The sequence below is a fragment of the Pediculus humanus genome, genomic scaffold, assembly GCF_000006295.1.
Source record: "Pediculus humanus corporis 1103172107413 genomic scaffold, whole genome shotgun sequence".
In the NCBI taxonomy this organism is placed as follows: domain Eukaryota; kingdom Metazoa; phylum Arthropoda; class Insecta; order Psocodea; family Pediculidae; genus Pediculus; species Pediculus humanus.
This window is the reverse complement of record NW_002987038.1, coordinates 245,167-258,636: the sequence shown is the minus strand read 5'-3', so window position 1 is coordinate 258,636 and position 13,470 is coordinate 245,167. Positions and strand designations below refer to the sequence as shown.

At 27.4% G+C, this 13,470-nt stretch overlaps 2 protein-coding genes across 2 annotated transcripts; both read right to left on the bottom strand.

Moving 5' to 3' along the window:
- Nucleotides 1-562: 562 nt before the first annotated feature.
- Phum_PHUM065560 (death associated protein kinase, putative) lies at nt 563-5,055 on the bottom strand (the record flags this gene model as incomplete). The annotated part of the gene is made up of 7 exons (XM_002423484.1): nt 563-2,492; nt 2,568-2,747; nt 3,099-3,147; nt 3,242-3,368; nt 4,317-4,455; nt 4,536-4,748; nt 5,021-5,055. The coding sequence occupies 7 exons, from the start codon at nt 5,053-5,055 to the stop codon at nt 563-565; spliced, it is 2,673 nt and encodes an 890-aa protein (XP_002423529.1).
- A 4,104-nt stretch (nt 5,056-9,159) lies between these two features.
- On the bottom strand, nt 9,160-9,503 carry Phum_PHUM065550 (uncharacterized protein; the record flags this gene model as incomplete). The annotated part of the gene is made up of 2 exons (XM_002423483.1): nt 9,160-9,247; nt 9,382-9,503. 2 exons carry the CDS (start codon nt 9,501-9,503, stop codon nt 9,160-9,162), a joined length of 210 nt encoding a protein of 69 aa, XP_002423528.1.
- Between the last annotated feature and the right edge of the window lie 3,967 nt (nt 9,504-13,470).

Sequence of the window (13,470 nt, the reverse complement as noted above, 5' to 3'; positions counted from 1 at the left end):
TTTAAAAAATAAATTAAATAAAAGGAAAAAAAAAATTTGGTTGCTTTCGTTTGTTTTTTTTTTTAGGGGGGAGGGTTACTTCCGGTTATAGAATTTTTTTTTTGTGGTTTTCACCTTGTTGAAAACAGGTCTGCCAACAGGATAAAATCAAAAGAAAATGTTGCGATAACGTGCGCGTCAAGGTATAAGGAAAATGAAGAGAAAAAAAAATGCGTACGGAAATGATCGACATGAGCGTTGGGATGCTGGGTGCGGGATTTAAGGAAGATTCAAATGTATGACGTCACATTTTACTATAATAATAATAATAATATTTATTCGAATTTTTTTTATTTATACATTAAACGAATACAAAGAATTAAAAAAAAAAAAAGTCGTATGTACATTTTAAAATTTGTTAAAAAAAACAAAGCAAAAATTTCTTTTCCTTTTTCTCCAGTTGTTTAATGGCGGAAAATTCATTTTCGCTGGATCTTAACAATAATAATAATAATAAACGTTGAATTTTTTTTTCTTTATGAGAATGATGACGTTAGGAGACAAAATTTACCAAAAGGTAAAATTATTTTCTTGCTCTTGTAACGGTTTCTCTAACTTTTAAATTAGAACTTATCGTTCCTTTGACAAGAAGATTAGGTTTAATTGGAAATTTCCTTTTTACGACAGGGCTGTCAAATTCAATTTTATAACTCACGCTCGAATTTGTTCTGTTGGTAGAATTTTTTTCACCTATACCTACGATTTTATAATTCGACGAACACGAATTTTCCTTTTTATGATAATGATAATAATCATCTTGTTTTGTATTAGAAAAAGGTCTCGTAGACGTTTGCATCGTAGTTTTCCTTTGCGTCAATGGACTTTTTTCAACGGTAAGTGATTTTCTCGTGACCGTAGGACTCCTTTCGAAAGATCTATTAATTCCAATTTTACGATTCGGCGTCGGACTTCTTTTTTTAATGACGTCATCAGATTTATAATGAGAATCAGAAATTTTAAATAACGGTTCGTTTTTATTATCGATTATCGGACTCGACGGTTTGCTGTTGTTTTTCCTTTGAGGAATCGACGCTGAAATTTTCTCTTGATTGTTGGAACTGCCAATAAATTTTTGACCATATTTTTTATTATTTTCTTTTTGATGATTTGTCGATGTGAAAAAATCTTCTGCATTCGAATAATTTTTATTCGATTGTGGTGATTCCGGAAATAACCTTAAAATATCGTAATCGTCTGGACTTTTTGGACTCTGTAATTTTTTTTTATCATTTCCGCTAGTGAATTTCATTTTGTACTTGTTTGGAAAACATTTTTCCGGAACGGAAACTAAATCAATATCCGGTATGAAAAGTCTTAATGCTTTCGGTCCGGTCGGAAATGAAGATTGACTTTCATAAGGTAAACATATATTTGGGATTTTCATTTTTTTTTCTTGTGCTGACATGGTAACTTCCAAAGATGTTTTCGTAACAATTTCTTGGTGTTTGTTAAATGCTGTTACTAATTGAGCAACGGTAAATCTCGGTTCTTCATCTTCTTCTTCTTCTTCTTTCATTTCATTTATTTTTTTTTGTTTTTCTAATTTTTCTATTTTTTTCATAACAGGATTGTTAGGGTGAGTAAAAGTCACGTCATCACGTCGATCACGTTTTGGTGATGACGTAGGAACGGGAGAGGATTCAAATTTTTCTTTATAATCAATAACGTCATCATCATCATCATCTTCTTCGTCGTCATCGTCATCTTCATCGGGTAAATTGGTTGAAAAAGAAGCGAGTGACGTCGTCGACGAGTAACTATCCATTCTGGAGGGTTGAGTTTTTGAATGCAAGACACCCAAATCAGCAGTCGTCGCTCTCATTAATTTTCTATATTTTCCCGCCTCTTTCGTATCTTCTTCTTGACTTTCCACGTTCAAATTTTCTCTTGATTTGATTATTTCCGATACCAAATTTAAATTTTCTTGACTTGTTAACAATCCTCCGGTTTTATATAAGTTTAACACTTCTTGCGATTTCGATAAACTTCTTAAACCGTAAAGTTTTTCTATTGATCTACTTGGTGCATTTAATGTTTCCCCACCGGTTAACAATAATTTTTCTTGCGATTTTGATATGAGTGAAATTTGACTTTCGCACATTCTCGTCTTTCTAAATCTGTGATTTTTAAACGTGTATTTTTTAAAATTGCTGCTGGTGCTGTTGTTGTTATGTTTTTGTACGACTTTATCAAATAAAGCTTCACGAGATTTCGAAAGATATTTTCTTAATTTTTTATTATTATTTTTATTATCATCATTTTCTCGGTTTCCATCATCGACGTATTCATTTTCTTTTCTCTTTTCTTCCTCCAAGTTCGATCCTACGTCATCGTTTTGAGTTACGACTCTTTCGGGCTTTACCAAAGTATTTTTTGACTCCTTCATTTTGTTTCTGTCGGTTGAATTATTTAACCAGGGATGTTTGAGGCATGCAGACGCCGTTAATCTCGCTCTAAAATTTTATTATTTTTATTATTACAATTGTGTTTCATGATGATAATGATAATAATCGGTTTGAATGACTCACTTTGGATTTTTAACGATGAGTTTTTTAATAAAATCAACAGCATCGTTTGACACATCTTTAAATAAATCATCTGGAAAATCTAATTCACCTCTTGATATGTTACAAAAAGTTTCCTGATCGGTTTCACCACCGAAAGGTGAATAACCTGTTAATAAAACGTATGTTGTAACACCCAAAGACCTGGAAAAATTTTTTAAATTAATCCGAATAGAACGCAAAAAAAAAAAAAAAATGAAAAACGTCGTAGTTATGACGAGGTCAAATTATGCTAAAATAGTTTTCTTTAAGAAGAGAAAAAAAAGTTCTGGAATGTGTCTAAGTCTAGACTTAATCGCCTTGGCGGAAATTGAACCCACTTAAATTGACCCAAAGGAACAAAATGTGTCCAACAAGTTGACCTCTTAGCCGACGACGACGACCGCGGCCGCCGCCGCCGCCGCTGGATAACTATAAATTTTTTTTTGTCGTCTGCTAAGAATAAAAATTTTTTTTTTTTGGTAAAATTTTATTATTATTATTATTGATTCTTACCACATGTCGGCAGCGAGTGTTATCGGATCGTAATGTAAAATTTCTGGAGCTGGAACAAAAAAAAAAAATTGTTTATAATTAGGAAAAGAGGATTACGGAACACTAATTAATTAATTAATTAAATATTTAATGTTTTTTCTCACCCACATAATCTGGAGTTCCTAAAAGTTCTCTTATTATTTTTCCTTCCAGTATAACTCTGGAAATTTCAAAATCGCAAAGTTTTATTTCGCAATTTGGATAATCGGACATCATGACGATGTTTTGAGGCTGAAACGACAAAAAAAAATTTTTTTTTACGGAAGGGTTAGCAATCGATAATATAACTAATGCCACGACGATATTTTTGAACGGAAAAAATTTAATCGTTCGGTCATTGATGGCTCTGGAAAAATAGGAAAAAACATGGCTCTGGAATGCGTTCCGGTGGAACGTATTATAAAGAATTAAATGTCGTCTCATCATCAACCTTGAAACGTTTATTCATAAAAAAAAAATTCAATGTATAAAATCAAGGTGGAGGTTTTTAATTTTTTGTCAACGCACGCACGCACGTACGCACACACGCACGCACGCACCCAAATTTAATAGTAATTAGTTAATCTTTTTCTTCTTTTTTTATTTTCGTGACCCATTCATTGCCGTTAAACAAAGGTCCAAAAAAAAAAAAAAAAAAAAATTAAAATGTCAAATTCGGTATCAGGTATTATCTCACCTTGACATAGCCCTGCCTAAATGCCGTAGGTTTGACTTTAGCTAACAAACACCTACAACGGCTAAGTTTATAACGAGAGTTTAAGTCTAAAAGGTGCGGCTTTTTATGATATACAAACAAACAAACATATTTTACCTTGTTTTTTTTTGTCACATCAATCGTATCGCAATTTAAAAAAAAAAAAAAAAACAAACGTTAAATAATTTAAATTGTAACGATTGGACAAACATTTTTACGTAAAACAAACAAACACAAACAAAAAAAATTTTTTTTGTTGTTGTGTGTTTGTTCGAACCGATCCGAAACATCGAATTATTATGATCGAATCCAAATGGTTTGATTATTGCTTTAAGTAAACCGTCGTGGCAGCAGATGATTTAAAAAAACAAACAAATAGATTTTGACAAACGTGTAAAAAAATGTAGAAAAAAAATTTTTTAAATGTGATTAATACGTCACGACTAGACGTGGAATAAGAAAGAAAAAAAAATGTTTTTGTTTACTTTAATATCCAAATGTGCTATTTTTCTCCTGTGTAAATAATCTAAACCTTCTGCTGTTTGTCTTATGTAAGAAACAACATCGGATTCAAACGGTATTAATTCTTCATCTATTATCGTTTGTAGATCCCCTCCGGGAGCGCTGGAAAAAAACAAAAAAAAATTAATAAATCGAAAAGGAATGAAAGAAGGTTTCGAACGTGGTTGTAGCATAAAACTTACTATTCCATAACAATAATAATTTCATTTGGATTTTCAAAAACGTCGTGGATTTGTATTACTCTGGGTGCGGATCCGCAAAGTGATAACAAAGCAATTTCGTGATAAATTTCCGTACTGCAATCTTCTCCATACCGTTGTCTGCTTGTAAATTTCGCAGCATAACTTTCTCCAGTTTTCAATGATTTACATCTTCTAACCGATGTAAACAATCCTCTGATTGATTGTTGTTCGAAAAGAAAAAAGAAAAATTACATTAATTCCACGTCTGATTCAAAACTGGAGAAAATCACATTCACGTGGAACAAAACAAAACAAAAAAAAAATTCTTTCAAACTTTTTGGAGAAAAAAAAATTTTTTTTTTTCTTCTTACCCCCCTTCCCTCCCCCTGCTCTCCTCTCTTTATTCCAGACTCACAAACAACTTACGTAATAGCTATCAATTACGTCATTATTAAACGTCACAAAATAACCAGACGGATATTAACCGATTAGAATTAATCCATCTTTTTCTTAATCTCATCGATTAACAAACGTAAAAAATTATTATTATCATCATCATCATCATTATTATAAGTCAGTCGGGAATGATAAATAATTCATGGAATGAAACGAATCTCGTTCGAGAGTCAAACAAAAAAAAAATTATTAAATAATTATTCGCCATTAATTATTTTATCGAACGCGTGAAATCTCTTAATTAATACGCGTTTTTTAAAAGGGCTAAGCAACAAACAACAAACAAACAAACAAACAAAATAAAATTCAGCCGATGTATTTTATCATTATTTTAAAAAAGAAAGAAAATGTATAATCTAGGAAGTTGATAGAATGGTGATTTACAAACTGTCAAATCGGCCCAAAAAAAAATAATTCAAATAAGGTTCAGGTACACGTGAGTCATTCATTCTCCAGCATTTATACGTAACGAACAATTGTTGCAGGTGAAATAATAATAATAATAATAATAAAACAACGAGGTGGTCGTTTTTAAATTGTTTGTTTGAACATAAAAATCGAGCGGGGGTGGGGAGGAGGAAGGAGGGTGGAGGGGGAAGGAATGAAATGAATGATCGTATTTTTCTAAATTCCAGTAAAGTTCCAGCACAATTGATAATATAACGCGTGCTGGCTGGATGATAACAATTGATCGATCGATCGATCCATTTTTCTTTCTCGATCGATTTTTCAAAAAATTTTGAAGAGAGATAAAAAAAAGAAAATGGCGAATTTTTTTGTTCATTTTTTTTTTTTTTTACTTCCAACTCGCGAATTTATTATTATTATTATTATTTTTATTATAATCGTAAAATTATCTTCCCACCGCATTTCGGTAAGATTTATTATAAATTTATTTAATAATAATAATAATTATTATAAGCCTGGAGTGTGTTTTCACGGCCGAAATTTATTATTATTATTATTATTAATATTTGGACAAAGAATTTTTTTTTTTTGTTATTTAAATTTCATTTTTTTTTATATTAAAAGATAATAATAATAATAATTCGCATATTAAATGAATTTTTTTTATCCTCTCTCTCTCCCTCTTTCTCTCTCTTTGTCTCTCTCTCTCTCTTTTAATTCGGTTTTAAATCGATTTGAGAATAAATAATTCTCGTGTGGGTTGATGAAAACTATTTATTTGTTCAGAAAAATTAAAAATTTAAGCAAAAACGTAGCTCGGGGAAATTATAACCAAATTCGCGTTTTATTTAAATTTCAAAAAAAAAAAAAATTTTCCAGTAAAAATTTTCTCGACTGGAAAAACAAACACAAACTCGACAAACATAATTTTTTTTTGCGCAAATGACGACAAAAATTTTAATTTATTATTTTAAATTATTGCTAAATTAAATAAAATCAAATAATAAATTATTTATTTGGATTTGTTTGTCGTCGTTTGTTGGTTGTTGTTGTTGTTGTGGTTGCGTGTTACGAATTATTAGTTAAAGAAATAAATTAAAAATTATAATTATTTGATTAATTAATTAATTTTCAAAAATATTTTTCATTCCGTAATCGATTTGATTAATCAACAACCTGAAATCGTAACAACCGCAACAACAACAAACAAAAGTTAAAATTTTTCACCGGGATTTTATTGTAATTTTTTCAACCTTTTTTTGGGAAAACGAGTAGTCGTAAAAAAATTTTCCAGGCGTATTAAAAGGCGCTTCCTGTTAACAATGACAAGTGATAAAATGATCGAAATACCTTGACAGCTAATTTGACAAGGTCATATATCATTATCAATTTTGAAAAATGACGTTTAAGCGTTAAATGGACATCTCCTCCCCTCCCCTCCCCCTCCTCTCTCTTTTTCCTTCTCTCTCTCTCTCTCTCGCTGGAGAATTTTTCTTTGTATTCGAACAAAAATTTGAGAGAGTGAGAATTTTTTTTTCTTTTTTTTAAAATCAAAACACAAGGGGATCAATATTTATTAATTTGTTTGTTTGTTTGTTGTTTAAAAACGACGTGGTTATAACAAACAAAAAAATATTCTGATTACACGTGATGTCGTAATGATGAAACAATAAATTTCGCAATCGATAATAAGCGTGAATGATTCCGTAATTTGAATTTTTTAATTAAAAAGAAAATAAAAATAAAAATTTGTTTGTTGTTTGTTTTGCTGTTTGTTATAATACCCGTACTCGATTAACAATCGAAAAAAATTAAATTTTTAATTTTGTACTTTTTTAAAATGATAATAATAATTTTTTTTTTCTCGGTAAATTCAAACGATATATACTTTTTTGTACAAAAACAAAAACAACAACAACAACCACAATCTCTTTAATACCAAATAAATGACCAATCACGGTCAAATAAATTTTTTGTTTTTTTTTTTTTGATGGTTTAAACGTTTTTTTTTTTTTACTCGATGTTGTTGTAGTTTAACCGTTTTTGGAAAGTGGTCGACCGATCGGTCGGACGGTTGTTATGTTTGTTGATTGGTTGTTTAATCGTTTGTTAGGTCGCATTTTAAATAATATTTTTTTAAATATAGAATTTGCTTAAGACAAAAATCACCTTGATAATTTTTTTTTTAAATTTTGTTACGACTAATAATAAAATAATAATTTTTATCGTTTTAGGTTTTTTTTTTTCGTGTCAGAAGAAAGAAAATTTCAAAAAAAAAATTAAAAAAATCTACGTGGCAGGAAATTTCAAACTGATTTATTTACGGAAAAAGAAAAGAAAATCTTTGATGAAACTATAAAAGGGAAAAACGCCTTGAAAACAGGCTCTCGTACAGGCGCCACAAGATTTACGTTTTCTTTTTCTTTTTTCTCAGTCGCCATTTTTAATCGATCAATAATGAGAGAGAGAGAGAGAGGGAGAGGGAGAGAGTAAAGGAAATATCACGATAATTAAAAAAAAAAAAATATTTTCTAGATTATTTTAAAATCGAATAATCTCTCCCGTTAATTCAAAAAAAACAAACATTTCGAAATCTCCCTCCTTCTCCTCCCTTCCCCCCTTCCTCCCCGTCTCCCCATTTTTTTTTCATTATCATTATTATCGGTAATAAATTAAAAAACAAACGTTTTAATCTGATATAAATTATTCAAATATTAAAATAAATTAACATTAATAATATATTTTTTTTTTCGTAATAATGACGATTGTGCAACAACAAACAACGAACAACAACAACCACGTTCGAATAAGAAATGCTACCATTTTTTAATTTTTTTTTTTTCTTATACTGACAGCAGGTTGCCGCCATTTTGTTTTTTCATAAACGATTTTTATTTTTTTTTATAAACGTCAAAATATTTTCATTATTATTATTATTAATAAAACAAGGAAATCATTTGAATAATCCGTGAGTCCGTGACCTGGATTACCAACATTGAAAAATTTTTAAATAATAATAATAATAATTAATAAAATATTTATAAACAAATAAACAAACAAGCAAGAAAACAAACATTTAAAATTTTTTTTGATGTTTTCTCGCTACCAAAAATAAATAAAAAAAATTAAATTTATTATCATCATCATCATCATCATTATTATTATTATTATTATTAAGTTTTTTTTCAAGTGGGTGAATCACGATAGTTACTCGGTTGTATTGAAATTTAAAAAAAAAAAAAATTGTTTGTGTGTAGGCCTTAATTTTTTGCCCTCGAGTCATTTTTTTTTTTTTACTGGAAAAAAAATTTTTTTTGAAAGTCTCGACGATGAGCACACCATTGTTCGAAATTGTTGTTGTTTGTTTGTTATTCAAACTCACGTAAACAAAAAAAAATTGTTTATTAAATGATGTGCGCGAGGGTATTCGATAAAAGTTCAACGAACTCATATTGATAAAAAACGACACGTTGCGATGATGATGTTTGTCTTATCAATTTGATGGAGAAAAAAAATTTTTTGCCGTTTTGATAAATGCGGTACGAATTTCGTTCGCTGGAAATTTTAATTAAAATAATCAATAAGAAAAAAATTTTTTGTTTGTTTGTTTGTTTGTTTGTTCACCTCCCCTCCCTTTCTCCCCACCCCCCCTCACGGTTAAATTTTGTCACTCAAAGTGTCGTAAACGTGTCGACGCCTACGTCGGTTTTTTTTTCATCATCAAATTTTTTTCAATTTTTTTTTTTGATTATAATACCCGTCACAATTCGAAACGACAAAAACAACCTACAACAAACAACAAACGACAACAACTACTGGGATGACAACGATGTGATATTTCTAATCGTCTTGAAAAAAAAAAAAAAATGAAAATGAATCGCATTCTCACAAACTAGACAACAAACGGTCAAAAATTCTTTTTTAAAAATTCGCAACAAACGGAAATTATAATTAATTAGATAATAATAATGATAATACTTACTTGGCAAACGGTTCTTGTTCCAATTTATAATATTTATCGATTGGTTCACGTTTAATTAATTTGGTCAATTCCGTTTCGTCAACAATAACAAAACCATCTTTTATGTTGTTTTCTTTCCACATAACAATATTTTCTTCTTGCACGTCATTTTTAATTATTACGTTATTACACAAAACCATTATTATTATTATTATTATTACTGATAACTAACGTTGTTATCATCAAAATTTTATATTAATATTATTTATACCGGAAAATAAGATTTACGTTTATTATTAATCATTTCCGTTATGAAATCAAACACGAACTGATGATTTCAATTCCTTCGATGAATTTTTTGTTCTTTCCTAAAAAAAAAAAAAAAAAAAAAAAAAAATTTTTTACTGGAGAAAAATAAAAAAAACTGGAAGGGATAAAACCTACGCGAAATATTTTTATTACCGAAAAAAAAAAATATCCGAAAATTAATTTTTTTCGTAGGAAGACGGAAATGATTATTTTTTTTTTAAAGTAATTAAAACAAAAAATTTTCCAGGAAATTTTTTTTCTATTTTTCCTTTTTTTTGGAATTTTATCACTGGAGAAGAAAAAAAAAATTTTCCTCCGTTTCCTCCGTTTTTTTCTCAAATCTAAAATCCAAAAATTAATTTTTTTTTCATATTGTTTGTAATGTAAATTATAAAAAATATTTATTTAAATTTTACAAATGTTAAATAAAATAAATAAATAAACAAACAAACAAACAAACGTAACAAACAAGGTGAAAAGAAGAAAAAAAGGAAAAAACTTATTTAAAAAAATATTTTTTTAAAAATGGAGTCGCAAGGACGATTTTTCCTTTTAATTTTTTCGTCGATTTTTTTTTATTAAACTCGCTTTTACGCATTATCAAATCTATTAATAATAATAATAATAATAATAATAATAATAATAATAATAATAATAATAATAATAATAATAATAATAATAATAATAATAATAACAATAATAATAATAATTCGTTTAATTAATAAAATTTTTTTGTTTGTTATTTATTCGATTCGATAAATCGCGTTTATATGGGTAAAATGATAAAATAAATTTTTCATTTGGCATAATCATCATCATCATCATCATCATCATCATCATCATCATCATCATCATCATCATTATTATTATTATCGACAAAAATATTCGACGTTATTGTGGTGATAATAATGATAAAGTACAAAAATTATAATTTATAATAAATAAAATAATAAGATTCGATTAAAAATGCCACGTTATTTAAAAAAGTATCTCCGCCGCCATTTTGTTTTCAATCATTATTTATTTATTAAATATGCTTCCCTCCTCCTCCTCCCCCTCTCTCTCTCTCTCTCTCTTAATTAATGAAGTTTATGTGATAAATTTATTAATATTATTATTATTAGTATTATTACGTAACGAAAAATATTTTAAAATCGTTTTTTTTATTTTAAGACAATGTTTGATGTTTGTTGTTTGATTTTAAACGAATGGTTGTTTTGGGTGTTTGTTTGTTGTTCGTGTTGAATGTAAACCAACACGTAACAAACATAACAAACGATTCGTGTCATTACAAAAAAAAATCTCTTTAATAATAATTTATTTATTTATTTATTAACGTTACATTTAATTTATTAACATTACGTAAATAATCATCATCATTATTATTATTATCATTATCATCATTCGTATTTTTTCTGTCTAAAATTTATTACCCAACGAATTTTTTTTATATATAAATTAATTATTATTATTATTATTATTATTATTATTATTATTATTATTATTATTATTATTATTATTATTATTATTATTATTATTATTATTATTACGATCGTTGTTAGTAGGTATTAATTAAAATTCAGTTCGAATTGATTTATTTATTTTTCTAAAGTTGGCAGAATTGAAAGAACATAAATTAAAAATTTTTTACACGTAATTAAAGGAAAACGGCAAATTTCGTTTTGTTGTTGCAACAAAACGACAGTTAAAAAAGCAACAAGTCGAATTTTTTATTGTTTATTCGATTCGTTGCAACGACAAAGATAATTTTTTTTCAAATGGATTAAATTAATGACGTTAATGTCAAAAAAAATTTAATTAAAAGGTCAAAAGGTCAATAAAATGTTTTTTTTTTAAAAACTTAATGACAACGTCATAACCGGAAACGATTCCAAATTTTTTATTTAATTAAATAAATTTTTTTTTTTTTTTATTACCATCGATCGCATCCATCATTTCTAATGACCCGAAAATCGTGGCAAAAAATTTTTTAAGAGCTATTAAAAATAAGAAAACGAATTTATAACTCGATCGGTAATTATACAAATATAAAAGAAAACGAAAGTGACGAACGCATCGATACCGGAAACGGAAACGCGACGAAAAAAAAATTTATTATTATTAGTATCGTTATTAATTATTATTCGAATCGAATTTTTTTTTTGTTCATTTACGTCAATAATTTTTCGTTATCTGTTATCAAAGCGTAAAAATTATTAAAACGAAATCCTTTTTATTCTGAATATTAATCAATATTCTGAACAAAAAATTTTCAAAGTGGTTCCAGACTGTGAAAAATCTTTTCGACGTAAAAAAAAAAAAAAATAAATTCTCGGAATTTTCCTCCATTCATTCATTCATTCATTCATTCATTCATTCATTCGCGTGTGAATTTAAATGCGGCATATTACCCTCTACCCACCCCTCCCCCCCTTTAAATCCATCTCATCGATATTATTTATTTTTATCCCGTTTTTTTATCCCACAAAATTTACTGGATAATTTTTAATGATTTATCGAGACGCATAATTTGAACTTGATTGATATATGATTTTAACCGTACGCGTATCCTTCTTATTTTGTACTTGGTAAACGTAATAATTAATTTTCCGGTATAATTACTCGTTTTCCGAAACGTTATTTAACCTCAAGCGAAAACTTTTTTTCTTTTATTAAAACCAAACCTTAATCATAATGATGATGATGATAATAATAATAATAATAATAATAATAATAATAAAGGATATTTAAAAAAGAGACGAGTGACCTTGAAAATAACGGAAAATGACTCTCAGCTGGTTTTTAAATTTTTTCTTTTTTTTCTTTCCATTTTCTCGTCAAGTTTTGTTTTTTTTTTTCCATTGACTCCCACGATAATTTTATTATTATTATTATTATTATTATTGCTACATAAATGTCGTCGACGATCGTCGTCGTCGTCGTGCGATTTTAAATTTTCACAAAAAAATTTTTTTATTTTAATTTTTTTTAAAAAACTTTTTAAATAAAATTTTATTAATTAAAAATTATTATTATTATTAATGGCGTTTCATTACGCATTTACTAAAAAATAAATTTTAATAACTTATTAATAAACTCACGCACGTATTCTTCATTTTATTAACGATAATAATAATAATAATAATAATTTTAAAATAACGCGAATAATTTTTTTTCTTTCCTTTTTTATTTCACTTCATCGACGTTTTTTTTTTTTATTACGCGTAATAAAACGAAATTAAATTTAATAATTAATAATAGATAATAATAATAATACACAAAACTTATTAATTAATTAACTCACCGATTAGTAAATTAATAATTGCGTAAAAAAATTATTTCGCACATAAAAAAAATTTTTTCGATTTTTTTTATTTTTTTCGCACAGTAAAATTTTAATGATTCACTTTAAATTATTATTAATTAAAATTATATTTATATTATTAATTACTTTAAATTAATTATTTATTTATTTATCGATTAATAATGATATAATCGAATCGATTATAAATAAATAAATCGATATTCGATAACAATGAAAAAAAAAAAAAAAGAAATTCACTTGTAACTCAATTAAAAATAAACCAACGACTAAAAGTGTTAAATTAAATTATTTGCCAAACTTCCACGATTTGCAAAAAAAAAAAAAAAAACGAGTTTCCATTTATGGATGGGAAAAAAATTTTTTTTTTTTTTGCTCTTTTAAATGTGTGCGTGTGTGCGTGTGTGTGTGTGTGTGTGTGTGGAATTTCCTGAGAGTGTATAAGACTGAGCCTTATTTTTGTTAACTCTTTGAATTTC